The 25,460-nt window shown below is 41.1% G+C and overlaps 1 protein-coding gene across 2 annotated transcripts in view; it reads right to left on the bottom strand.

Annotated features, from left to right (window-relative positions):
* Positions 1-750: 750 nt before the first annotated feature.
* The window catches only part of KLF9 (KLF transcription factor 9), a 35,464-nt gene continuing 10,754 nt past the window's right edge, over positions 751-25,460 (bottom strand). Inside the window, exon 2 of one of the 2 annotated variants that reach the window (XM_026675376.2) lies at positions 751-5,591. In XM_026675376.2, the coding sequence (XP_026531161.1) occupies positions 5,362-5,591 (230 nt within the window). In that variant the 3' untranslated portion in view covers positions 751-5,361. The remainder of the gene's footprint in view (positions 5,592-25,460) is intronic. The other variant, XM_087957805.1, reaches the window with a different exon arrangement.

Below are 25,460 nucleotides of genomic sequence, written 5' to 3' on the forward strand. Positions count from 1 at the left end.
CTTTATAGTCATGATGGGGCGATTGGAGAAAGACCGTTTATACTGGCACTTCCTAGATTCTGCAACAGATTTATCACTTGTCAGCAAGTGCCAGGGACTAAGGGTTAGGACAAAGAATCTGAGGCCTTCCAGATGTTGATATCCAACCCATAAATTCTTCTGTGTGGCCAATTGTCAGGGATGGTGAGAATTGTACTCCAAACACCTAGAGCAGAAGTGTCCGACCTTGGTAACTTTAAGACTTGTGGACTTCACCTTCATCAGAGTTAAAGTCTACTGGCCTTAAAGTTGCCACGATTGGACATCCCTGATCTAGACAGTCAATACTTTATGGAACCATGTGTGTATGTGTGTGTGCGCACACGTGCATACACTTTTGTTCTGACATTAAACCTGTCTTAAAACATCAGGATGTTTGAACTAGAAGCTTGTCTGGTTTTTGTTTCTCTCCTCCATTTTTTTTTTACCTTTTAAAAAAGTTATCCATCTTGCAGTTCTGCCATTTTAATTGCAAGTTTTACTTTTATCTGTCTAAATCAGCTTTGCCCAACATAATGGCCTCTCTATATATTGACTTTCAACTCCAAAGGCTTTAAGTGACTGGAAGATTAAGGGGTTGTCTTGCTGATCTGAAAGAATCAAAATGGGGAGAGCGACGCAGCTCCATTGTTAATAGATATTTCCTCTCATTGTTTCCTGTACTATCCAATTTTGACCAATCAAACTCTGATACAAATCATCCCAAACAACTTTTCCATTTTGTTTCATTTTATTTTTTTTAAGTATTTGGACATTTTTATATACATATATACAAAAACACCTATTCCTACTTTTTTCTTTTTCTTTTTCTTTTTTTTACAATTTCATATGATTTACAAAACAGGACAGCAAAATAACTTAGAAAGGATACGAATACTGTACAAAAATAAAATGGATTAAAGTTGTAAAGATTGGTATTTTACAGTGTTACAGATTTGTTAACCTGCAATAAAACAGCATTTGAAAAGTATGTCTGGTGCATACTGGGCTAAGTCCATCAACAAACAGGAGAGACCTGTATAGAAGTCATCAAAATTGTTCACAAAAGATGTTGTATAGCTATAGTTTAAAGCCATGGCTTCTCTCGGAAGGTCTTTCTGAATGGAGGAGAGGAGCTGCATTCACGTCAGCACTCTTTTGAGAATTTCCAGAGTGGCCTGGCAAAGAAGTTCACCAAGAACTTGATTTTTCCTTCTTGTCAACACCTGCTGTAGCCTCTTCTCAAATTCCGATTTGCTAAAAGATCGCAACCTTATTTCACCGCGCTGTCAAGTGACATTCACTGCTTACTCTTACACCAAATCTGACAAACTTGTCCAATTTTATTTTGTTAGTGGTTAATAAACTTTGGGTAGTTTCTGATGTTACTTTTGGAAGACTCCTAAAAAGCATATTTTACATCCCGTTGCTTCCCAGATTTATTTGAAAGTAAGCTTCATTCATTTGAAGGAACGCGCCTTTCAAATAAGCTTGCTGAGATTAAAACCCAAAGAAACATTCCCTGCTTCTGAGAGTAACCTCATGAAACTCCTGGATCCTTCAGCTATACATCTCTTTTCTGGGGCGCAGCCATGGGAGTTTCATTTCCCCCATAAAAACAGTTTAACAATTATAGTGCAGCTGGGGGACAGTGGTCAGCAAACAGGGTTGAAGAAATCCTTGCTTCTGCTGCAAAGTGGAAAGAGTTTGCTGGACAAAGATCTGTACTACACATGCTTAATCCTGCTCAGTTGCCCTTCAAATTACCAACTGATTCAGCCTGAGGAAGAGATTTGCTTGGGAAGAAGAAAACAGTGAATGGGTAAGAATTAAGCACCTTATTTTTCCTTTTGCCCCAACAACTGCAAATCGGGTGTCTTACATAACTTATGCAGCAGACAAATCATGCCCAAAGTTCTCAACCCTGTTTGCTGTCAAATGCCAGACCAGCCCTTTAAGACCTGGTTATGCACACATTGTCTAAAACTAATATAGGAAGCAGGCCAGTGTCAATTGGTAGCCTAACTATTGGTATGCATGGCAGCCCCAATTAAAAATTATCGTGGCAGTTGCTTCCCCTGCATCATAGCTGGAGAAACTCATGGCTGTTTGCAGAAAGTGGGTGATCTGACAGGTTTACTTGTTACCAAGCCAGAAGGTTTATCATCTCCCAATGCACATTAGTGGAGACATCCACAGTAGCATATAATGGGTTTACCTTCATGTCAGTCAACCTACTTACTGCAAACTGGTGGCCACTCCGATATTAGAAATAACACACCAGGATCGTGCACACCTCATTGTGATGACCAGAAGATCACAAAGGTGAGTCCCAAATGTATCAGGGAATCATTCTTTTTTTAATAGCTGGAAGAGCTGTTAAGAAAATAAACCTAGTCATTGTTTTTATACATCCTATGGTTGGATTTGTCCATAAGAATCCTTTTAGGAATGAGAGGAGCAGTTCCTATGATTTGATGTTCAAATAATATATGCTGCCAAATTAGGTCACGGCAAACTACTCTGCAAATGGTTTGGCTGGTGTGGTGAAGGCAAAGCCATCATTTCTATACCCTGACCTGAAGTCCACAAGGGAGCAACATGAATAGCACCATTTGGCCATCTAGGACTTTCCAGCCCAAGGGACCAACTTAGAACCTTCGGGTGGACTGGAGGTGGCCATGTTTCATATGAGATCAAGTCCACAGCTGTCAGGAGACAGGCAAGTGCCCTAACCACCATTTCGCCAAACCTGATGATTCTCATCTGCCTTTGTGACCTGATAAGGAGGGTGCCATTTAAGTGCCTGTGGCTTGCTTTGTACAAAAGGTGGAATAACAGCATTCAGCTTTTGGGCTCTCTTTTGCTAAAACTGCACTTGTCCTACCCCAAAGCAACAGTAAAGATCTGGCAAACTGTTTAGTAGGACTCAGACAAGAGCTTAGGCTCCGGAGGATTGGTTTCATATAGAAAGGGAGGACAATTGGAACAGTACCACATTGCGAGCTGCTGACTAACCACATAGTCCTCACCCTTATTAAACAAGGCAGCATTAACAGTACTGATAAAAGCAGAATACTTTTTTTCAACACTAGAGCAATAGAAAGAGCCAGGCTACCTATTTTTTATAAGGAAGAACAAACATCCCTACAATTTATTTTGGACACCAGAAATTAATTTTGGTTTATCATAAAACAAACGTTTCAAGAAGTTGAAACGGAGGTAGAAAGTGTGCTTGGTTTCCTGACATGTCTTCACTGAAGAACACTCATTCCTTTTTGCTTCTGAAATGCCATTAAGTTGTTCATTGCCCCAACACCTTTATTTAAAAGCTGTTCTTTTCGCATAGACAGATTTTATAATGAGCCATACAGGTAAAAATGCTTGATGCATACTGAGTTCTAGTGCTGGAAGCCACAGACAATTGTAGAATACTCTACTCTCTGAGATGTTTTATTTTATTTTTCTAGGAAGCTAGCTTTCTATCGGATGAAACAAGAACAAGATACTCTCATAGCAGGTATACTTTACAAGGTTGTATGTACAGATTCTTTACAAAGTTGGGCAAACCGATCCAGGTGTAATCCCTCTGGCTACCGTGTGATTTCCTCACCCACAAAGTTAGCCCTGCGGAGGAGAGTTGCACCACTTCTTCCATCAGGAGAAAGAAGAGTCAAGGACAGGAGGGGGCAGGAGGGAAGTCTGTAAACATGATTCTCCATCACCACGAGAGACGGGGGCGGGGGAGGGAACGTCCATGGATTACAACCTTCGTCAGGTTCATGCTTTGGACATTAACAAAGATGACACAGCTTGGCTAGATGCAAAGAGCTTTTCTCCAATGTGGATGGTGGTGCCTCTGTTCCGAAGAGCAAACCGTAGCATTTGAAACAGATGAAATATTGCCATTATCGTGAACTGTATCGAGCCTGATACGGAGGATTGAGATTGCAAGGTACGTAGTGGTGAGGCTATGTCGCGAAGGGTATTTCGACACGCCTCCTGCATCTGAGTCTGAATTCCGACTTGCAAGTTAGTTTGGTTGTTATTCCCCAGACTCTGTATAACAGCTGCAATTTAAGAAAAAGAAGACTGTTAAAAAGTAGTTTAAAAAAATTGCGTCCGTCCACATAGAGAATATTCTGTCGGAAAAAATAAAAGAAGGAAAAGGCTCTCTACCGACTCCAAATGCGCATAGTTCCGATAGCCGAGACAGAATTCTGGCGAGAGGTGAAGAAAATGCACCATTGAGAAAAAGAGAAAGAGTCGCAAGAGGGGAAAAAAAAACAACTTTTATAAAAGTGGTAGCTTATCAAGATGGTTGCTGCTGTTATGCATTCATTCCAACAAAACCCAGCAGAATAAAGCACTGGTAGTGGTATTTGTATAGTACAGTACAGTATATGGTTGCTTTTCAGATGAAAGTCTAGGAACAGCTAAAGGAGAAAAAAAAATAGTCTCATACCACATTTCTTTGCATGATTTAGGTTGCATTGTTTCTTTTCTACAGGGCAAAGAATAGCCTCTTGTGTGTGATGCCAGCTGATTTCTTGTTTTCCTTTTGGTTTCATAATTGGTTTCTGTGCATGTTTCCACTGGGGCGGGGGAGGAAACAGCTCAAAAAAAGGATAACTTGGTGAAAAGTACAGTTTCCTTCCACCAATCTGGTACTGTGAACGATGATTTTTTTTTCCTTAACAGTCTTGAACAGGGTGGACCACTGAGAGAGAAACGTGAAATTCCATCTATCATGTGCTACGATGTTTTTGTTTTGCTTTACTTGAAAAAAATACTTAAGTGAGTTGGAAAGTGGTTTCACTAAACTGGATTTTTTTTTTTTTTTAAACACAAGCAGCATTACATTAGTCAACAAAACATCTCCATGACACAGCAATCACAAAGAGCTTGGAATCACTACTGTGGTGTCACAGGTCAAATCACCCAGTCACATATAATTATATACAGATGTGTGTGTGTGTGTGTGTGTGTGTGTGTGTGTGTGTGTGTGTGCTCGTCTTGTGTTCACACACATGCACCCACACACCAGTGTTGATTCTTTTTAAACTATAAAAAGTTGCATTATTTCTGCTGATCCCCATACAGCTCCCCAACTCCCCGCGCCCACCCAACAGCCACTGGTTTTAAGACTGTGGTTGGTAGCACAGCAGGGTGGACAGAACAAAAATGTTAATCTTTAAATTTCCAGCTACATGTGCTTTAAAAATGCAAGTCAGGGGGAGGAGGGTTTCACTGTACAGTGGTGGACATATTTGTGCTGATCCATTCTGCCTTTTTCACTGATGGCCCTTCTCCCCACCCTCAACCCTGGTCGCAGTCTTTCCTTCAAAAGGAGGCAGAGCTGGTCTTTTTAGATCGCTTGATCATGCTAGGGTGGAACTCAGTATGGCGACGGGCATGCTTGGTCAGATGGTCACTCCGCATGAACCGCTTCTCACAAAGTGGGCATCGAAACTGCTTCTCCCCAGTGTGGGTTCGGTAGTGCCTTGTTAGCTCATCAGAGCGAGAGAACTTTTTAAGGCACTCTGGCCATGTACAAGGAAAAGGTCGTTCGCCTGAAGGAAGAAAAAAAAAAGGGAGAGGAGTGAGATGGGATTGATTCAAAACATACGGAAAGAGTTCAGTCCAGGAGGAATGTCACAGGAACGGTGAGAGAAAGAAGAAAGTGTCCCACAAATTACTGCTCGGGGTCTGCAGAATGCTAAATACTCACAACTCTCAGACATCCAGGTCATGGGTTGTCCCAAAGGGGCTTTTTCAGGAGACCACTTCCTTGTTTTTGCTTTTGAACATATTTCGCTTCTCATCCAATTTATCTGATAAACCTCCAGTGCTTCAATGACCCTCTAAAAGAATGCAAATGACCAGCTGTCTGCAAGGAATATATATATATATCCTTCCATTCCCCATCATCCAGTCAGATCTGAAGAAGCTTCTTGGATGAGAAGCAAAATGTCTTCAAAAGAAAGAACAAGAAAGTCCAGTTGCCTCCTGAAAAACCACCTTTGGGTCATAAGTCAATACTACCAATAAAAACACAGTTAAGACACCTGAATCCAACATAACCTGTACTCCAATTCTAATCCTACACCCCAAGCACAGTTATCTTCATGCAGAACAGTTGTCCACTCCATTGATCAGAGATTCTTAACTATCAATATTAAAATAATGAATTACACCGAGTAACTGCCTTTCCCATCCATATTTAGACCCTAACCTTTAGAGGATACAGAACACAGTTTTTTGTGCACTTAGGGTTAACAGTGGTGAAGTGGCACATATATTTCTATTATTAAGCAGTACCAAAAGTTATCCCTTTGAATACAAGTGCCATCTTTAAACCAGACCACAAAAAAAAAAAAAAAAAAAAAAATAGAGGAAAGAGACCAACCAGACAAAAAAAAAAGGAAAAGAAAAAGAGAGAGAGAAAATGCAGCAGCATTAAATTGGTAAGGGAAAAAAATCATGTTATCATGAACTATTTTAAACCATACTGTTTATGGTATTTCATTATTTTATTATCCATGGAGATGAAACCCTGAAGATTATCATAGTGAGTTACAGGGTCTTCACAATACAATGGTTTTGAGCTGTAAAATAGATTATGAGAAACAAAGGATTATTTTGAAATAGTTTTCTGTAAAACAACTTTCCCTTTCTAAGTTTTCCTTTTACTATTTACTTGATTCTAAAAGCAATGTGTCCCATTAAGTTATTTTGAAGGCAGGCTGATAGCAACAGAAAATATGGGAACAGTTCTTCAGAAGAAGTATGACTAAACAGCATATTGAGACTCTCCAGCGATGAGGTCTTCCAGACTTCAAGTCTGAATTGAATTGATAGCTATCTTGTTTTGCATAAGGTTTCAAGCACTACCAAACAGCTATGCCTCCTGTGTAAGAAACATTTCACTAACAAACTGTACGTTCTACTAAAATCAGATCAGCTTGCAAACTCCAGAAACCTTGTTCAAAGACCAGCCAAATGATTCAGTTGGCAGCATGCTATAACTTTACAAACTGTTTCAGGAAATGCTGCTGAAGCCAAAGTACAGGCCTGTTTAACACAGAGGTGTGGACCATTTACATTCCCCTAAAGAAAAGCTGACAAGAAAAATTGAACGTGAAGCATTGTGCATTGGTATGCGCCTGATGTAAGGCATTACGTGTAACTCTATGCAACACACCCCTGTGCTGAAGAAGCCTCATTCAACAGTGGATCTGCTGTTCAAAACTATATGTGATAAGTGTTGCTTTCACAAGTAAACCTATTAGTAGACATCCTATAGGTGACTGACAGTAATTCTCCCATTGTGACACTGTTTGCATGGGGCATTGTGATAGTTATCTGAAACCACAGATGTGGTTGTTAATAGCAAAATCCACCATGCATATCCTTCCACATCCTACTGGTTTTTATTATTTCAGGGCCCATAGAAACACACACACACACACACACACACACACATATATATATATATATATTTTCCCGAATCCCTGCCAAGATGAATGGTATTCGTTGTTAGAAGAGGAATGGAATGTTGGTCAGAACATTATTTATTGCAAAGCTTTCAGAGTATTTCATTCGAACATTTGCAAGTGGGTAGGAATCCAGGAAAGCAAACAAGGAGAGCTTAGTTTTCTATGAATCATCTTTACAAGTGCATGCCAATGTACTTTCCCTCTTCTTTTCCATGTGCAAAAGTAGCTTGTATGATGTGATTATTTTTGTATGTACATGACTGCTAAAATCCCTTGCTTGACAATCTTAATAAAGTGTAACTGTGAAGAACTTTTTTTTTTCTTAAAAGGGCCTAAAGCCCAAAACAGAAGAAAAAATCATTTAGTCTCTCTTCTTGTTTAGCTGATTTGATTATTGAAAGCAAAGTCCTCCATCAATGTGTCAGAAAATACTAAAGGTAAGGCTTTCCCTGTCTAGTTGTGTCCAGCTCTAGGGTTCAGTTGTCATCTCTGTTTTATTGGCCAAGGGAGCCAGCATTAATGAAGGCATTTGTCATGGTTGTGGGGGCAACATGGCTATACACCGAAGGTGCATGGATCACTGCTACCTTCTCACCAAAGTGGTACCTATTAATCTGCTCGCATTTGCATGCTTTCGAACTGCTAGGTGAGCAGGAGCTGGGGCAGGAATGGCAGCTCATCCCATTGCGTGGATCTCGAACCCAGGCTGTCAGCTTTCCAGCTGGCAAGTTCAGCATCTTCAACTGCTGAACCATTGCGCTCCCACCCCCCAGAAAAGACTAATGTGACTGAAAATCCATTTCCAACACTCTCAAAGCATATACAACTAATTACATATGCTAAGAAAGTCATTTACATTAAGCAAATAATCATAGGTTGGTGTTTCTTTTCCAGAAAGATACTAATATTTATGTTAGGGATCTATAAAGATGACCTAACTTCCAAGATATTCATGCACACTTGCTTTCCCTGAAGTTTTTCAAATCAGGCGGTGAGGACAATATTTCAGTAGAAGTCCTAAAGAGAGCAGCAGGCAGAATGTACACAAAGATGAATGCTGGGTGCTCTGATTGGGTTCCCAGACAGGGTGTTGGTTTTTTGTTGCAAGGCATACATGACCAACACAAATCAAATTATGCATGAATGTAGTTGTGATCTGAAACTCATGTTCCGACATATGTAGGACTTTCGTAAAAGGGTTTACAGAGTTGTTGATTGTAAGGAAAGTGCAGAACTGACTACAGCTGTTTGTGCTTTGCCAAAATTCCCTGGCTATAACTGCAAACAGACTGAACCCCAGCAAATACAGGTGTTCTAATGTAAGTACAGGTTGTTCTCAATCATCATTCACAGCAAACATTTGACATAATGGCCCTGGAAAAGGAGATTTATGACTGGGCCTTGAAGGTGCAGCCATTACAGCATCCCCATAGTCCCATCGTCACAATTTGAGCACTTGGCAACCAGGGTGCATTTTATGATGGTCGCAGCTTCCCATGGTCACATAATCACCATTTGCAACCTTCACCACTGGCTTCCAACAAGCAAAGTCAATGGAGAAGCTGGCAGGAAGTTGCAAGTTTTGGCCATGTGACATTACACTTAATAAACTGGTGATTTGCTTAAATAACCAGAGCAGAAATCATAACTCACATCCCATCTCACATCACAACCAGCAATGAAGTTGCTGGTCTCAATTACTGCAGTCAGTAAGTGAGGACCACCAATAATGGAAAGGCGAATCTATTTAAAAGGAATCCTGCATATGGCTGCAGATTTTGATAAACTCAGGGGTGTACAGAAAGCTTCATTTGCAGCTCCGAATCCCTATAACACTGGACCTATATGATTACTTCTACTCAAAATCTCTGGGCTAGAAGCTTCATTTTTCTTTTTTCTTTTTAAAAAGCCATAATACAAACGTGGATTATTAGAAATCCAGGTATTGCACCAGTCATCAAGCTTGAAAATAGCCTTTGATTGGAGAACGTTGCCAACTACGTCAAGATATTGATGCTTTTACTCTTGAATGAAGTACTAAATGGAGATAAAGATACTAATTATTCAGTCTTGAGAATGACTCACTAGTATCCCAATAATGTTCTCATTTAAACCCACTGGGGGAAAAAAATAAAAGTTGTTTTATTAAGCTTGAGTATGGAACATAGAAAAGAATTTTTGTACCATTTATTCGTAAATTAACTTAGCCACATATCCACTTGGCCACATGAGCTAATGAGGTAGGACAGATAGAAAGATGCAAACTTATTATCTGTAAGTTTAAGGGAGTGAATTAGAGTGATCAGCTCCCAAACCTGAGCACTTTCTCCCACAGAGTGTGTATCCTCAATAGCATAATAATGAAGTCTTCCAAAGCAGACAAGCGTCTCATAAAATGTCAAGTGGTTGAGCCCTCTCTCCTCCCGGATCTAACCACAATAACATAATGAGATGAAAAACAATCCGGTTTGTTCTGGACTTGGGAAGCTAAAACTTTTTTTAAAAAGTGGGGGGGAGAGAGAAGAGGGGAGAAGCAGCAAGAATTGAATCCACAGCATTGTTTGAGACAATGAAAGAGAGAAGAGAATCCTGCTAGTTCAACTTGGATAAAACAGGAAAAAGGTCAGCCAAGTCTTGAACCACCGATTCCAAAGCAAAAATGAAGCTGTAACCCCAAATCCTTCAGCAGGTCCTTCCTTGAGGTTTCATGTGTCACCAATGGGGGTTATTGCATTGGTTCTGTTATCAACATTTCTGCAGCATTTCATCCATCTGCAGACTATGTTTTTATTAGCTGCTGCAAGCAAACAGCATGATGATGCTTCATCTCAAACTAAGTATCATTAATTTATAAAATGAGAAGACAGTTAGCAACTGGTAGTGACTTTTTGAGATTTGTGGGAGATTTCTGTTGGATTATGATTTCAGTGAAACAACAGAAGATTCTGCTTTTCCAAAAGGAGATGGGAGAAAGGGACAGAGTAATGAATTAATTAATTCATGTTGACTTGATATACTATTAGAGGGAATGTAAAAGTAAAGGGAAAAGTAACATCCTACTCCTAGCCCTAACTCCAATCTTGACCGTAATCCTAAATTGGCAAATATATAGTAGTTATTACAATTATTCAAATCCAACCCCACCACCAATCTAACTGTACCTTCAAGCAAATGTTAAAAATTAAACTGATCTAGATAAGTTCATGAACCTAAGATATCAAAATGTTCTTTGTAACATTCTCTGATTTAAAAAAATGTCCTCCTTCTGAACTTCTCAAATATACACACCCATTAAAACTCAAGTTCTACTTTGCATTGTGTGACTGATATCAATGCTAATATCACTGTTATCCCAGATAGAGATAGATGTACCAATAAAGAAGAATATTTGTAGCTCAGGGTTGAAATGATGGGTCCTTGATGCTCTCTGAGCTTCTTGCACACCCCCATGTGTGTAAAAATGTAAGGTGGAAACCATGCCCACCAGAGGGTTCTGACCAATTCTGGAGAACCGGTAGTGGAAATTTGGAGTAGTTCAAAGAACCAGCAAATACCACCTCTAACTGGAGATTTTATAGTATCCTTCCCCTGTCACGCCCACCAAGCCACCCCCACAGAATTGGTAGTAAAAAAATTTGAATCCCACCACTAATGCCCACCCACAATCCTCTGTGGACATCCAAGATTCAGATAAAGAGATTACACTTTTTACAGATAAGGAGGAACACTTTTGATACATGTAGGAATTCCATAACATGTATCAACCCAAATTTACTTGTTGCCCCGATTAGTCTGATGGATAGAGTTCCAGTTGCACTGTTAGTTCATCTTCTACTAAGAGAAACTAAAGCTAATGAGGAAAGAGGGGAAAAGTGTAGAAAAAACACTGTGATAGAACATTTTGACCAATGGCTCTAGAAAAGGCTGAGGAAATTTTTTAAAAATATATAGCTATAGGATTATGATTCTGAATAGGAATAAAACACATTCCAAGCCCAAGCCCAAAATACATTTATTTCTCAGGATCAAGATAAAAATGGGCTTTAATCAAAATGTGATAACTGATCGCCACCATTACTAGTCACTTCTACATTACTCCAGAGAGCTGGGGAAAATCATTGACCAAAGGAAGCCATTGCTGGTTTAAACCTGTCTATCTCGTGTCTGCTGTTTGGCCTTGAATCTATCCTCTTGGCAATGATCCTCATAGATTAGGGACACGTTTCCTGAAGGCTTCTAAAAGCAAAGTGGAGATTGAGAATAAAACATAGCTGTGAACAAAAGCAGGAACATCCTATGCAGCAGCCATTTTGTTACACAAGCTTGGTGTGAGGGCTTCAGAGTAAGACCCTGCTAGAAAGGATATTTTAAGCCCTTAGTGTCCCACGACACAACAATGTTTTTACAAATGTATTGGTATTCATTTGTAGTATTTTAATCCCAATGCAAGGTAGGAAATGATTTATTGTATGTGATCATTTTTTCCCTATAAGTCACAGATTTTTCCCATGGTAATCTATCCCTAACTTGATCTTTCAGGTCTTCCAACAATGCACCCAGTGCCACTTGGTGCTGTTGCCCTCTTCTCCTCTTTCCTTCCCCTTTTCCTAGAATTAGATTCTTCTCCAGAGAGATAGATCTTTGCATCTGAAATAGGATAATTTGACTCTGATCATTTGTGCCTTGACTGAGGGGAACTATGTTAGGCAGACTGGCAGACTTATAAAAAGTTACAGGGTATTCCTGAGAGCTTCCAATGAGGGTCATGTGAACTAGACATCCCCAAAGAAGGGGGACAGGACAGTATAGGCAGAGATTGGCAAACAAATTTTATTTATATATTTATTTATATCTCACCTTTATTGTTTTTACAAATAACTCAAGGCGGCGAATATATCCAACACATCTTCTTCCTCCTTTCTGCACAAGAACCCTGTGAGGTGAGTTGTTGTTGTGACTGGCCCAAAGTTACCCAGTTGGCTTTCATGCCTAAGTGTGACTTACTCATGGTCTCTCACTTTCCAGCAAGGGGACCTTGACTACTAGACCAAACTTGACTACTAGATTACTTGACAGAGATCAGGCAAGACAAAGGAGAGATAGTGATAATTAATGTGTGTTTGTTTTCTGAACAGTTGCTCCTCATGAGTAAAATGCAGGAACTGAGGTTTTTAGAACTGGATCTTGAGTTGAGCGGCTGGGAGTTGAGGGGATTCAATGAAATTCATAGTCTATTATATAGACACAAAGTTCAGTTGCTTCATTTCTTAATCACTTTTGGATGTAATTAATTTATAGCTAAATAGAGATTGTCTAAGTGTCAGGATAAGACTCCACTTTATTTTTAATCTCACTTTCACTATTTTTTTAAATAACTCAAGGCAGGGAACATATCTAATACTCCTTCCTCCTTTTATTTTCTCCACAACAGCAGCTGAGGTGAGTCGGGCTGAGAGAGTGTGACTAGGTCAAAGTCCCCTTCAGTGACTTATAATTCTTTTTGGATTACAAAGGAAGGAAGGAATTTCAAGGACTTAGAATTTTTGGCAAAAAGCTTAACGAGAACCTGATCCAAGAAAGTTTAAAACAGGTAAAGGGGGCAGTTGTTTTAAAAGATTATTTTTAGTAAAAGTATTTTTAAATAAATTGGGATTAAATTAGACAAATGAAGCCGACCTTCATGAGGATATCTTCTGTTTACTAATGAAGAGCAGACAATTAGTGGATTTTGCAAAATAAAAAACTAAAGATAGTTTGAGCCAGACTTAACGGGATAGTAGCTAGGGAGATGGGGATAAGGACTTTGATGTAGATTGGAACTATGGGGTGCCATTAGAAGTAAAATTATTCAAAGCATTAACACATTTTTAAAATGGGGAGAGGGGATAAGAAACCTTGCCTTTTCTCTCTTTCTTGTTTGAGACACTTTCTTTTTTGAATTACAACATTATAGTGGCAACTCATACAGCTCATCAGTCTGGAACCCGCATTACGTATCTGATATTAACACAGTTGTGAAAGTCCAGAAATATTTCACAAGAAGAGTTCTCCACTCCTCTACTCGTTGCAGAATATCTTATGCCACCAGACTTGAAATTCTACACCTAGAAAAGCTAGAACTACGCCATTTTTGGTCCAATCTAAGTATAGTATATAAAATCATACATTGCAATGTCCTACCTGTCAATGAATACTTCAGCTTCAACCATAACAATACAAGAGCACACAATAGATACAAACTCAAGGTAAGCCGCACCAAACTTATTGCAGGAAATACAACTTCAGCAACAAAGTGGTCAATGTCTGGAATACTCTATCTGCCTCTGTGGTTTCTTCCCCAAACCCCAAAAACTTTAACCTTAAACTGTCTAGTATTGACCTTACCCCTTTCCTAAGAGGACTGTAGGGGGCGTGCATAAGCGCACCAACGTGCCTACCGTCCCTGTCCTATTGTTTCTTTTTATTTTTCTTATATGTATCCATTCCAGGTATTCATAACTATGTTCATACTTATACCTATTATCTTGTAAGCGATTGACAAATCAAATAAATTAAAAAAAATAAACTAAAACAGCGGGGAAGAGAGGCTTGCTGGAGCAACCTGTAGAGAAAGAAATTATACCAGATTTGGTTCAGCAAATGCTTGAGGAATTGGGAAATAAATTAGCAGAATCACTTGATTCTAAACTGACTAAATCATCTGATATCAAATTGACATATTTTGAAAAAAGAATGGATAAAAGACTCATAAAGACGGAAGGGCGGAGCTGGCGTCACGACGATACGGCATGCGATCTTGGAAGTCTCAGATCACTGCTGATATCTTTGCTCCTGGACGGTCCAATCAGATCTAAAGCATCCCAAAGTGATGGTGAAAGTGAAGAGCGCATCCTGTCGATCCCAGGGATACTGCAAAGTCCCTGGTAGATCCAGGAGAAGCTCTTCTTGCCAGCAGCAAAGAGGCAGCCATTAAAGCTGCTGAAGTTGGGACAGCTCCGAAACGAAAGAGAGAGTGTGCCGGTTTGGTGAGAACCTTTTCTTTATTCTAAGATTTGAAAGTACACCCTAAGGAAAAGAAATAATCTGTAATGCCAGAGAATTCTGATGAAGTTATTAAACAAAAGATCATTAAAGCTTTGGCAAAATTTTCTGGATTGGGAAGAAAAAGACACAGAATCAAAAATAGATAAATACACAAATTCCAGATTTGTAAGAACAAGAAATGTTGCAAGGGATGTTTTAGCAAACTTTGTCAGGAAGAAGACAAGATATCAGATGTTTCAGAAGCATTTTAATACCAGATTGAAGACTGAGAATGGGCGTTGGTAGAAGTTACCCTGAATGCCCTTTCTATCTATGCTGCGAGAGAGCCCAGGATGGGTTGACTCCTTCCTATGACATCATTTAGTTGAGTCTGTACTAAGATATAAAAGCTAGCCCCCGGGTGAGACCCCAGCTTTGGCGAAGATACTTGACAGACTGAAAGGTCTCTCTGAAAGCACAAAATGAATACAGAAATATGACTTACCCTCTCCGGATGAATCAAGGGAGGGGCTGTGCTCTCTCGCAGCATAGATAGAAAGGGCGTTCAGGGTAACTTCTACCAACGCCCATTCTCCTCCATGCTGCATAGAGAGCCCAGGATGGGACATACCAAAGCTTGCATGTCCACGGGCAGGTCCTCGTCCGGTTCATCACACTGACTGTTAAACCACTTGTTGAAGCACCCATCTGCCGAAGGCTGCAGTCGCCGAGGCAAAGGCATCCAGACGGTAGTGTCTGATGAAAGGAGACAGGGAAGTCCACGTGGCCGCATGACAGATCTCCTCCAAGGGTGCTTAAGTCGCCCAGGCAGCAGAAGTGGCCGCGCTTCTGGTAGTGTGTGCCGTCAGACCTTGGGGAACCGGAAGGGCTACAACTTTGTAGGCCTGCTCAATGCAAGATCTGACCCACCTGCTAATAGTAGGAGAAGAGGCCTTGTGCCCCAAGTGAGAAGGGAAAAGGAAACAAACATGGCTTCCGACTTCCTGAAGGAGGAAGTGTGCTTAATGTATATTCTAAGAGCCCTTCTTACGTCTAGCGTGTGCCACTGCTGCTCTAAGTCATGGTGTGGGACAGGGCAGAAGCCAGGCAACACAATGTCCTGGGACCTGTGAAACCAGATGTTAACCTTTGGAATAAATCAGGGGTCCAGACGGAGAACAACCCCATCATCGTGAAAGGAACAAAGGTCCTGTCTGATGGAAAGAGCAGCGAGCTCAGATACCCACCTGGCTGAAGTGATAGAAACGAGGAACACTACCTTCAGAGTCAGGAAACGGAGAGACACTGTTCTAAGGGGTTCAAAAGGGGGCTTTGTAAGGTCATTAAGGACCACATGAAGATCCCAGGAAGGATACCTGTGAACCACCGGTGGGTGCAAGTTGGAAGTCCCTTTCAAAAACCTCCTGACTGAAGGGTGATGGGATAAGGAAGCAAACCCCATGAAAGAACCGAGGAGAGGGCCTCAACATGCCTGCGTAAAGTGTTGGGGGCCAAACCTTTCTCCAGATCATGCTGAAGGAATCTAAGAACCTCTGCCAACTCGGCTGAAGCAGGAGAGAGACCCTCCCTAAGGCACCATTGGGAAAGGGCCTTCCAGGTGGCATCATAGATGCGCCTTTTAGAAGGTTTGCGAGATGCCAGGATAGTGATGATAACCCTTTCTGGAAGATCAGCCTCCTCTAGCCGCTGCTGCTCAAGTGCCACACGGTCAACTTGAGCCACTGGGGCTCTGGATAGAGCAGAATCCCCTGTTGAAGGGAGATTAGATGGGCTGGGATCCTCCAAGGAGAAGCCACTGATAGGATGACCAGGTCCGCAAACCAGGGCCTCCTTGGCCAATAGGGAGCCAGGAGGAGGAGCTCCGCTTGTTCCTCCAACATTTTCCGAATTACTGCCGGAATGATGGGAAGCGGGGGGAAAGTGTAGAGGAGACCCTTGGGCCATCTGCTCTGAAGAGCATTGGTCCCCTCCACTCCCTGGCAAGGAAACCTGGTGAAGAATCTGGTGACTTGGGCATTTTGAGGAGTGGAGAAGAGATCCACTTCCGGCATTCCGAATCTTAGGGAAAGGTCCCTGAATAGAGACGGAGGAATGGACCATTCTGCCTGGTCGACTAGGCTCCTGCTGAGCCAGTCAGCCTGGGAGTTGTTGACCCCAGAGATGTGGTCCGCCAAGATTGACAACAGGTGTTTTTCTGCCCATAAGCCCAACTGTAGAGCCTCTCCCAAGAGGGCTCTGGACCTTGTCCCCCCTTGCTGGTTGACATGAGCCATTACGGCCATGTTGTCCGAAGGACTAGAACATGAGAGCCGGTCACTGAGTGCCTGAAATGCTTGAGAGCTAGAAAAATGGCTCTGAGCTCTAGCCAATTTATGGGAAGGGTCTGCTCTGACCTGGACCAAACGCCCTGAGCTATCCGGCCCTGCATATGGGAACCCCAACCCAGGAGGCTGGCATCGGTGGTTATCACTAGCCTGTCTGGGACCCTGAACAGAAGTCCCTTCCAGATTAATGGGGAATGCCACCAATTGAGAGATCTCCGTATTTTTGGTGGGAGCGGGACCTTGATGGATGAGTGGCTGGTTCCTGCTCATTGGTAGGGAAGCAGGAACCATTGGAGTGGATGGAGTGGAAAAATCTGTGGCTCTGGAGATATGACAGGGTAATTTGCAGATCCCGATGGGCTGCATGGATGGAGGAGGACAGAATCAAAATGTCGTCCAAGTAGCACTGGATCCTCACTGGAACAGAACACAGAGATGCCATCAATGCTGCCAGAACCTTTGTGAAGACCCTTGGAGCCGATGAGAGGCCGAAGGGAAGTGCTCGATACTGGTAATGGGTATTCTGATAACAGAAACGGAGAAACTGGCGATGATGAGGCCAAATTGGGATGTGGAGGTAAGCCTCCGTGAGATCAATGGAAGAGAGGAGGTTGCCCTCCCGAACGCTCTCTAAAATAGAATGCAGAGTCTGCATTTTAAATCGCCTGTATTTTACAAATTGGCTGAGAAATTTTAGATCAAGGATAGCTCACCCACCCACCCCCCGAGGCTTTGGTAATGATGAAAAGGCAAGAGTAAAGCCCACGTCTCCATTGAGAGGGGGGAACAGGTTGAATAGCTCTGATTTCAAGAAAGTGTTGAATGGCCTGATTCATGAGGGCTTGCCTTGACATCTCCCGAGAGACAGGACAGATCAAAAAAATTTCTGGGGGTGGGGTTAGGAAGTCCAATTGTAACCCTGACCTAATAGTGCTGAGCACCCAGGCGTCCGTCATTGATTCCTCCCATTTGGAGGCAAAGAAGGCTAGCTGACCTCCGATGGGTAGGGAGAACGAGGGATTACTTAGAGCAATGGAAGGAACAACCCCCTTCCCCCCAAAAGGGCCGTTTACCAGTAGAAGTATGTGCCTGCCAGATGCTTCTACCCATTGGTCTTGGTGTTGGGAGTACGGCCTGTGAGAGCGGGGGAAGCGAGATGAGGCAGGAGGGCGATAAGGAGCTGGGCGATAATCGGCTTTCTTCCAGAGGAAGAGAGAATTTTTCATTTATCTCTGGTTTCGATGAGATAAGGTCCCAGAGCATCGCCAAAAAGCTTATCGCCTGCGAATGGAACTGAAGCCAGCTTCCATTTTTGGCATGATTCTGCCTGCCAATTTCTGAGCCATAACAGTCATCTTGCTGCTACTGAAGATGCCATGGCCTTGGATGCAAATTTTGGCGGAATTGAGAGTGGCATCTGCAGTGAATTCTGCCGCTGCGATAATCCTATTAAGGTCTTGGTGAGACCGAAGGTCAGAAGCAGGCAATCTATTCTGGAGTTGGTGCAGCCACCATATGGATGCCCTCATGAAAAAAAAGGATGCTGCTGTTGAAGCCCGAACAGCCCATGCAGTGGCCTGGTGATTGCGTTGGAGGGCCTGTTCGGAACGTTTATCATCCGGTTTCAGGACATCTTCTGGCTCCATGGGAGTGCCAGAAGATGAGAATGAAGCCAGAACCGGAATGTCAACAGAAGGCACTGCCAGGGCATTGTCCAGGGCTGCGCTGACATTGTAGAAACGCTTATCCAGAGAAGATGGGCGAGGAGCTGCCGAAGGGGAAGTGCACTGTTCCTTGACCATGTCCAGGAACAAAGTGGGAGAAGGCAAAACCTCTGCATGCACTACAGGCTTGGAGAAGAGCGAATCTCCTTGGCTAGAGGGATTTCCTCGTGGCTCAGGAGCCACTTCCTCCGGTGACAGCTTGGCAGTGACCAAGGCCTTGCTGAGCAATGGCCTGAAGAGAGAAGGATTGAAGACCAATGCAGAGGATGTCTGTTCTGGGCGAGAATCCTCTTCCTCTGAAAGATTTTGGTCAAAAGTCTCGCTCTCTTCACGCTCTGAACGAGAGGGGTAACTGTGTTCAGATGATAAAGCCCTTCCCTCCTCATCAACCTCCTCCCATTCTGATAGAGAAGAATGGACCCTGAGGTCCTGGGGCCTGTGTAAATCAGGGTAACAAAGCAAGGAACTTATAGATTGAGAAGGGAGAAGGGCCCGAACCTTTTCCAGAGGTCGAAGAATTTGCTTGAAGCCTTCAGCCAATCCCTGCCTAATGGCCAATGAGACAACATCTTGGATATCCCCTGGTCTATGCTCAAAGGTAGAGGCAGAAGGCCAAAGGCCCACTGCTGTGGGAGTGAAGGTGGCTTCATGCCTAGATTGAGAAGAGGTTCGAGGCCTGGAGGGAGGGGGAGGCAATGGAAATAATAATGGGAAAATTAAAAACATCTTGTGCTTTGGCAGATTTTAATATTAATAAACAGAAGATTATTTGGATATCATTGTGACAAATATAAAATATTTTAATTATTTTAAAATAATTATGTTACGATATAGAATATATGTTAAGGTGGGATAAAATTGCCATTGTTGGAAACAACTTCTGGGATAATAATGAATGTCTCACCTAGACTGATGATTTTATTTTAGATAATACTTGTTTTGACAAGTAATTTAAACAGTTTCAGAATACATCTAAATTAGTGCAGCAGGGGAAAAAAATCTGTTAAGTTTTTACTTTTAATTTCCATGGTTAAATATAAAGTGTTACAAGATGCAAAGGATACTCCCAGCTCAATGTTCCTTCACAGGTTGTTATTGTGGGAAACTAGGAAGAAGGATCATTATGTATATCCACTACTATGAGTTATTTATTAAAAAATAATAAAGTCAAGATGGAGAGATGGATGGATGGATAGACAGATGGAAGGGAGGGAGGGAGGGAGGGACAGAGCGAAGTCTGCACTTGCCCAATTTTAAATTGTATTCTGCAGTTTGCTGTTTGGTTTGGGTGCTATAGAGAGTTAGAAAGAATGACCTGAGATTTGAGTAGCATAGATATTTGTGATATTAACAAGTCAATGTCAGTGTAGATTAAAAAAACATGCTAGACATTCCATATTGAAAATATGAAATAGATACAAACCCATGTTGTGCCTGAAAATACCTCAAGAGGCTCTTAGGACAAGAATAATAAAGCTAACACAAATGGCAAACTTATGAGATATTGGAATTTTGTCAAGGGAAATGTAAAATAAAATCAAGGGAAAACTAGTGGCAGAGAAATATAACTATCAATGATTCTCTTATTTATATTTATTAGAAAGATTTAAACTAGATAAAATTTATGGATTTGAATTTTCTAAGAGTGAGTGTCAGAATTGTATAGAAATGATGGAACATGTAATTGCTAAAATGTATAAATTGTTCTTGGAATTTGAAAGAGGAAAAGAACATGTGAAAAATTGTATGATAAAATGGAATAAAAATTTTTGGTTGTAGCATCGTGATGAAAAAAAGGGAAAATATGTGGCTATTTGTTATGATTCAGAGCATCTTAACATTAATATACATTGAAATCATAGATTTTTCCTGTGGGACTGGTAGACAAACTGTTGGAAAAAATCATGGACTTTGATTTTGTATATAACTGCAGCAAGATTATTTTATGTGCAGAGATGGAAAGATTCAGCACTACACACAATGGAAGAATGATTGTTGAAAATGATGGAACTTGCTGAGATGGCTAAATTGACTTTTTTGATCAGAGAAAAGACAATATCTACATTTATTGCTGACTGGAAAATCCCATTAAACAGAAAACAATGAACTGTATGATTTATGGTTTTGATGATTAAACATAATAGATTATAGAAAAAAGAGAACTATGTTATAACTAGAGTAAGAGGTAAACATATAAGAGTATGTATAACTGCTGTAAAAATAATCAGAAACGTTGTATCTTTTTTTTATTTTTTTATTTATCTTTTCTCTCTCTTGCCCTTCTCTTTGATTTCTTTCCCTTTTTTCTTTTTGTTTCTTTTTCCTACTTTACATTCGTTTGTGTTAGTTTTTACACTGGTTTATGCATTTGTATTGGGGTGTGTGTATGTGTGTTGATATGAAAATTACTGGGTCATCCCATTTTTGCAGAACTCCAATTCCATACCTCCATATATTTTTAAAAACAGAACTGCACAATGGAGACGGGGTTTCTTTTGTGCCGGAGTGCTTTTGAGTAGTCTTTTTACAGAGAACATGCTTTGCACTTTTAAGATTGTTCTGCAACCAGGTAACAGATAATCAGAATTGGAAGGGACCTTGTAGGTCATCTAGTCCAACACCCCGCCCAAGCGGGAGACCCTACACCATTTCTGACAAATGGCAGTCCAATCTCTTCTTGAAAGTCTCCAGTGATGGCGCTCCCACAACTTCCGAGGGCAAGCTGTTCCATTGGTTGATTGTTCTCACTGTCAGAAAGTTTCTCCTTGTTTCCAGATTAAATCTCTCCTTGTTCAGTTTCCATCCATTATTCTTTGTCTGGCCTATAGGAGCTTTAGAAAATAGCTTGACCCCTTCCTCCCTGTGGCAGCCCCTCAAATATTGGAAGACCGCTATCATGTCTCCCCTGGTCCTTCTCTTTACTAGACTTTACAAACCCAGTTCCTGCAACCGCTCGTTGTATGTTTTAGCCTCCAGTCCCCTAATCATCCTGGTTGCTCTTCTCTGTACTTTTTCTAGAGTCTCAACATCTTTTTTATAATGTGGTGAACAAAACTGGATGCAGTACTCTATGCGTGGTCTTACTATAAGGCTTTATAGAGTGATATTAGTACTTCCCTTGATCTTGATTGTATCCCTCTGTTAATACAACTTAGGATTGCATTAGCTTTTTTGGCGGCTGCTGCACACTGCTGGCTCATATTTAGCTGGTTGTCCACTAAGACTCCAAGATCCCTCTCACAGTTACTGCTATTGAGCCTGGTTTCACCCAGTCTATATGTGTACTTTTGGTGTTTCTTGCCTAAGTGTGGGACTTTACTTTTCTCTACATTGAATTTCATTTTGTTAGATATGGCCCAGTGTTCTAGTCTGTCAAGATCCATCTGGATCTTGAGCCTATCTTCTTGGGTGTTAGCTTAGTGTCATCTGCAAATTTGGTAAGTTCCCCTTCTATTCCCTCATCTAAGTCGTTAATGAAGATATTGAAGAGTACTGGGCCTAAGACGGAACCTTGTGGCACCCCAATGCTTACTTCCCTCCATGTAGACTTAGACCCATTAAGGACTACTCATTGAGTATGGTTTGCCAGCCAGTTGTGAGTCCATCGAGTGGTGGTGCTATCTATTCCACTTTTTTCTAGCTTACTAAGAAGTAGGTTGTGGTCTACTTTGTCGAATGCCTTGCTGAAATCTAAATATATTATGTCCACAGTATTCCGCTGGTCTACTAATTTAGTCACTTTGTTGAAGAATGAAATAAGATTGGTTTGGCATGATCTGTTTTTTACAAACCCGTGCTGACTGCTAGTTATTAGTTTACTTGTTTCTAGATGTTGGCAGATCTGTTTTTTTATTATCTTTTCCAGTATCTTCCCAGGTATTGATGTTAGGCTGATTGGTCTATAGTTTCCTGGGTCTGTTTTTTTTCCCTTTTTTGAAGATGGGAACCACATCAGCTCTTTTCCAGTCCTCTAGTAGTTCCCCGGTGCTCCAGGATTTTTGAAAGATATAGTGCAGTGGTTCTGAGATGACCTCTGCCAGTTCCTTTAAAACTCTGGGATGTAATCCATCAGGCCCCGGTGATTTGTTTTCATCAAGATCAGACAGGTGTTCTCTTACCATTTTTTTGCTTATTTAAACTTTTATTTCTGGTCTGTCTTTTACAGTTATGTTTTTGGTGGGTTGAGCTGTAGTTTCTTTTTGCGTGAAGACCGATGCAAAGAATGAGTTAAGCAGTTCTGCTTTCTCTCTGTTGCCTGTTACTTCCTTGCCATCTTCTCTCTTTAGTGGACCGACTGTTTCCTTGATTTTTTTCTTGTTATTTATATGTTGGAAGAAACTTTTTTTATTATCTTTGACTTTTGTTGCAAGTCTTTGTTCGTTCTGAGCCTTTGGTATCCTGACTTTGTCTTTGCAGATTCTGGCTATCTGCTGATATTCTGCCTCAGTTGTATGTCCTTCTTTCCATTTTTTATACTTGTTCTTTTTTTTCTTTCAATTTGCCAGAGAGATCTTTGTGCAGCCATGCTGGTTTCTTTTTGGATTTCTTGTTTTTCTTGCTCAGTGGTATTGTGCTGGTCTGGGCTTCTATGATCATACTTTTTAGAGCTTCCCAAGATTCTTGAGTTGTTTTCCCCTTTAGGATTTTCATCCATCGAATCTTTCCCAAGTTCTCTCTGAGTTTATTGAAATCAGCTCTTTTAAAATCCAAGACTCTGGTGTCATTATGTTCTGTTGCTTGTGTTTGTGTTATGTTGAATTCTCGTATGACATGGTCACTCTCACCCAAGGTTCCTGCAGTTTCAACTCCCTCTATCAATTTTTCTCTGTTTGTAAGAATTAAGTCCAGTATGGCTGTCCCTCTAGTTTCACCCTCTACCTTTTGGACAACAAAGTTGTCAGCTAGGTTGGTTAGGAACTTATTTGATTTCTCACTTGGTGCAGAATTAGTTTTCCAATTGATATCAGGATAATTGAACTATTACTATTTTATTACTATTTTATTACTACTATTATATTACTACATTACTATTGTTGTGTGTTTCCTGCATAAGTTTGTTAGTTGGCTGGCAAAAAGGACATCTATATTTTCTGCTTGATTGGGTGGCCTATAATATACACCTATGGCCATGTCATTCTTTTTTTCTTTTATATTGACCCATATGCATTCTAGGAGGTTTTCATCTTTGGTTTCATGCATTTCTGTAGCAATATAGTGATCCTTTACATACAGTGCAACTCCATCTCCTCTTTTATGGGGTCTGGCTTTTTTGAATAGTTTGTATCCTTCTACCAGTCTGTTCCAGCCATGGGTTTCATCCCACCAAGTTTCTGTTATTCCAATTATATCATATTTACCTTCATGTATTCGTAGTTCGAGTTCACCCTGTTTGTTCCCCAGACTTTGTGCATTTGTATATAGGCACTTGAGATCTTTATGTCTGACACTGTGTTTACTGTCTACATAACCTGTGTTGTGCCTGCCTGCCCCTACTTTCTTGCCACCTGTTTGATTAGTGCACATGGTATGGCACTCACTATTAAATGCTTGGTTTTGGTTGGCATCAAGGTTGATAATCTTACCTGCACAAACATCTATTTTGCATGCACTGGTATCCTTATTAGTTTCAGGTTGCTGGGGACAGAAACATTCTGAATCCATTAATTCTCTGTCCCTGATGCAACCATGATGCAACCCCCTTTGTTTTCCAGTTGGATGTGGAGTTCTCCCTTTCCTCTATCCATCAGAAGAAAGATCACCTCCAGGTTTTGAAACACCATCATGAATGAAATATTTTGCCTTCCACTGAAATTTTAATCCTAACCAATTTCCGAATCTTAACACGTAGCAATTGGATTTCTGCAAGTAAAGAGATTCTGTAGGTCCAGAGCAACTTGTAAAACTGGCCTGGCCCAGCTCCTCTCAGCCCTACTTAATTGATGGAAAAGTATAGTGCTAGAGGAGTTTAGAGCAACAGTAATGGTTGAGATTTCAGATAATGACTGGCGCTGAAGAATGAAAATACATCGTTGCTTATTCTTGCACTTGAAATAAAAACATATATCCCAATCAAGAGATCCCAAGTCAAGATAAATCCAGGGATTTACAATTTCACATTGGCTACTCAAAATCCAAATAAGTCACTAGATGCATATTCTGGTTTATGGATGCCATGTAGATTTCTCTATCTTAAATCTGACAGGCCTACTCAAAGGCTCTTGGAGTTGGCTAGACTTGTAGTGGCCCCTAACCTTTTGGGCACCAGGGACCGGTTCCACGGAGAGAAGTTTTTCTGTGGACCAGAGGGGGCGTGGTTTTGCATGCTGCTGCATACCACAGATAGGACTCCATTTGTTTGCTTGGCCAGGTTTCTAGCATACAGCAGACCGGGGTTGGGGACACCTGGGCTAGACTATATTCACAATTAATTAGAAGCACAGACCCCAATTGTAACAATACACAGGCCTTCCCCTCCCCTCCCCTCCCCTCCCCTCCCCTGATAGAGGATGTTGATGTTCAGAAGGCCTTTGTTTGGGTTCAGGAGATTTTTCGCAGCTCTCTAACTAGAACAATCATCTTCAGATATCCAACAGATGTGTGGAGATTGCAGTTCTGGGATTGGTGTGCAGTTTTGCATTTGAAAAACTGTAAGAGAATTTCCCACAAGATTTAAACTTTAAAAAGGAAACTCTGGAGCATTGGCCAGGTTGACTAAGAGTTCAGAGAGGTTTGTACATATTAGAAAGCTGCCAAGCTCAAAAGTTTTAGAGTGCTCTTTCTTTGGGTAACCTGAGTTCCACTGAATTAAGAGGGAGGGAATTTCTTTGTAAGGGCCTAATGGAGGGATGGTG

This window comes from Notechis scutatus, chromosome 2 (assembly GCF_049901735.1).
Source record: "Notechis scutatus isolate UNSWTSFEM ecotype Mainland chromosome 2, rNotScu1.2, whole genome shotgun sequence".
NCBI lineage: Eukaryota > Metazoa > Chordata > Lepidosauria > Squamata > Elapidae > Notechis > Notechis scutatus.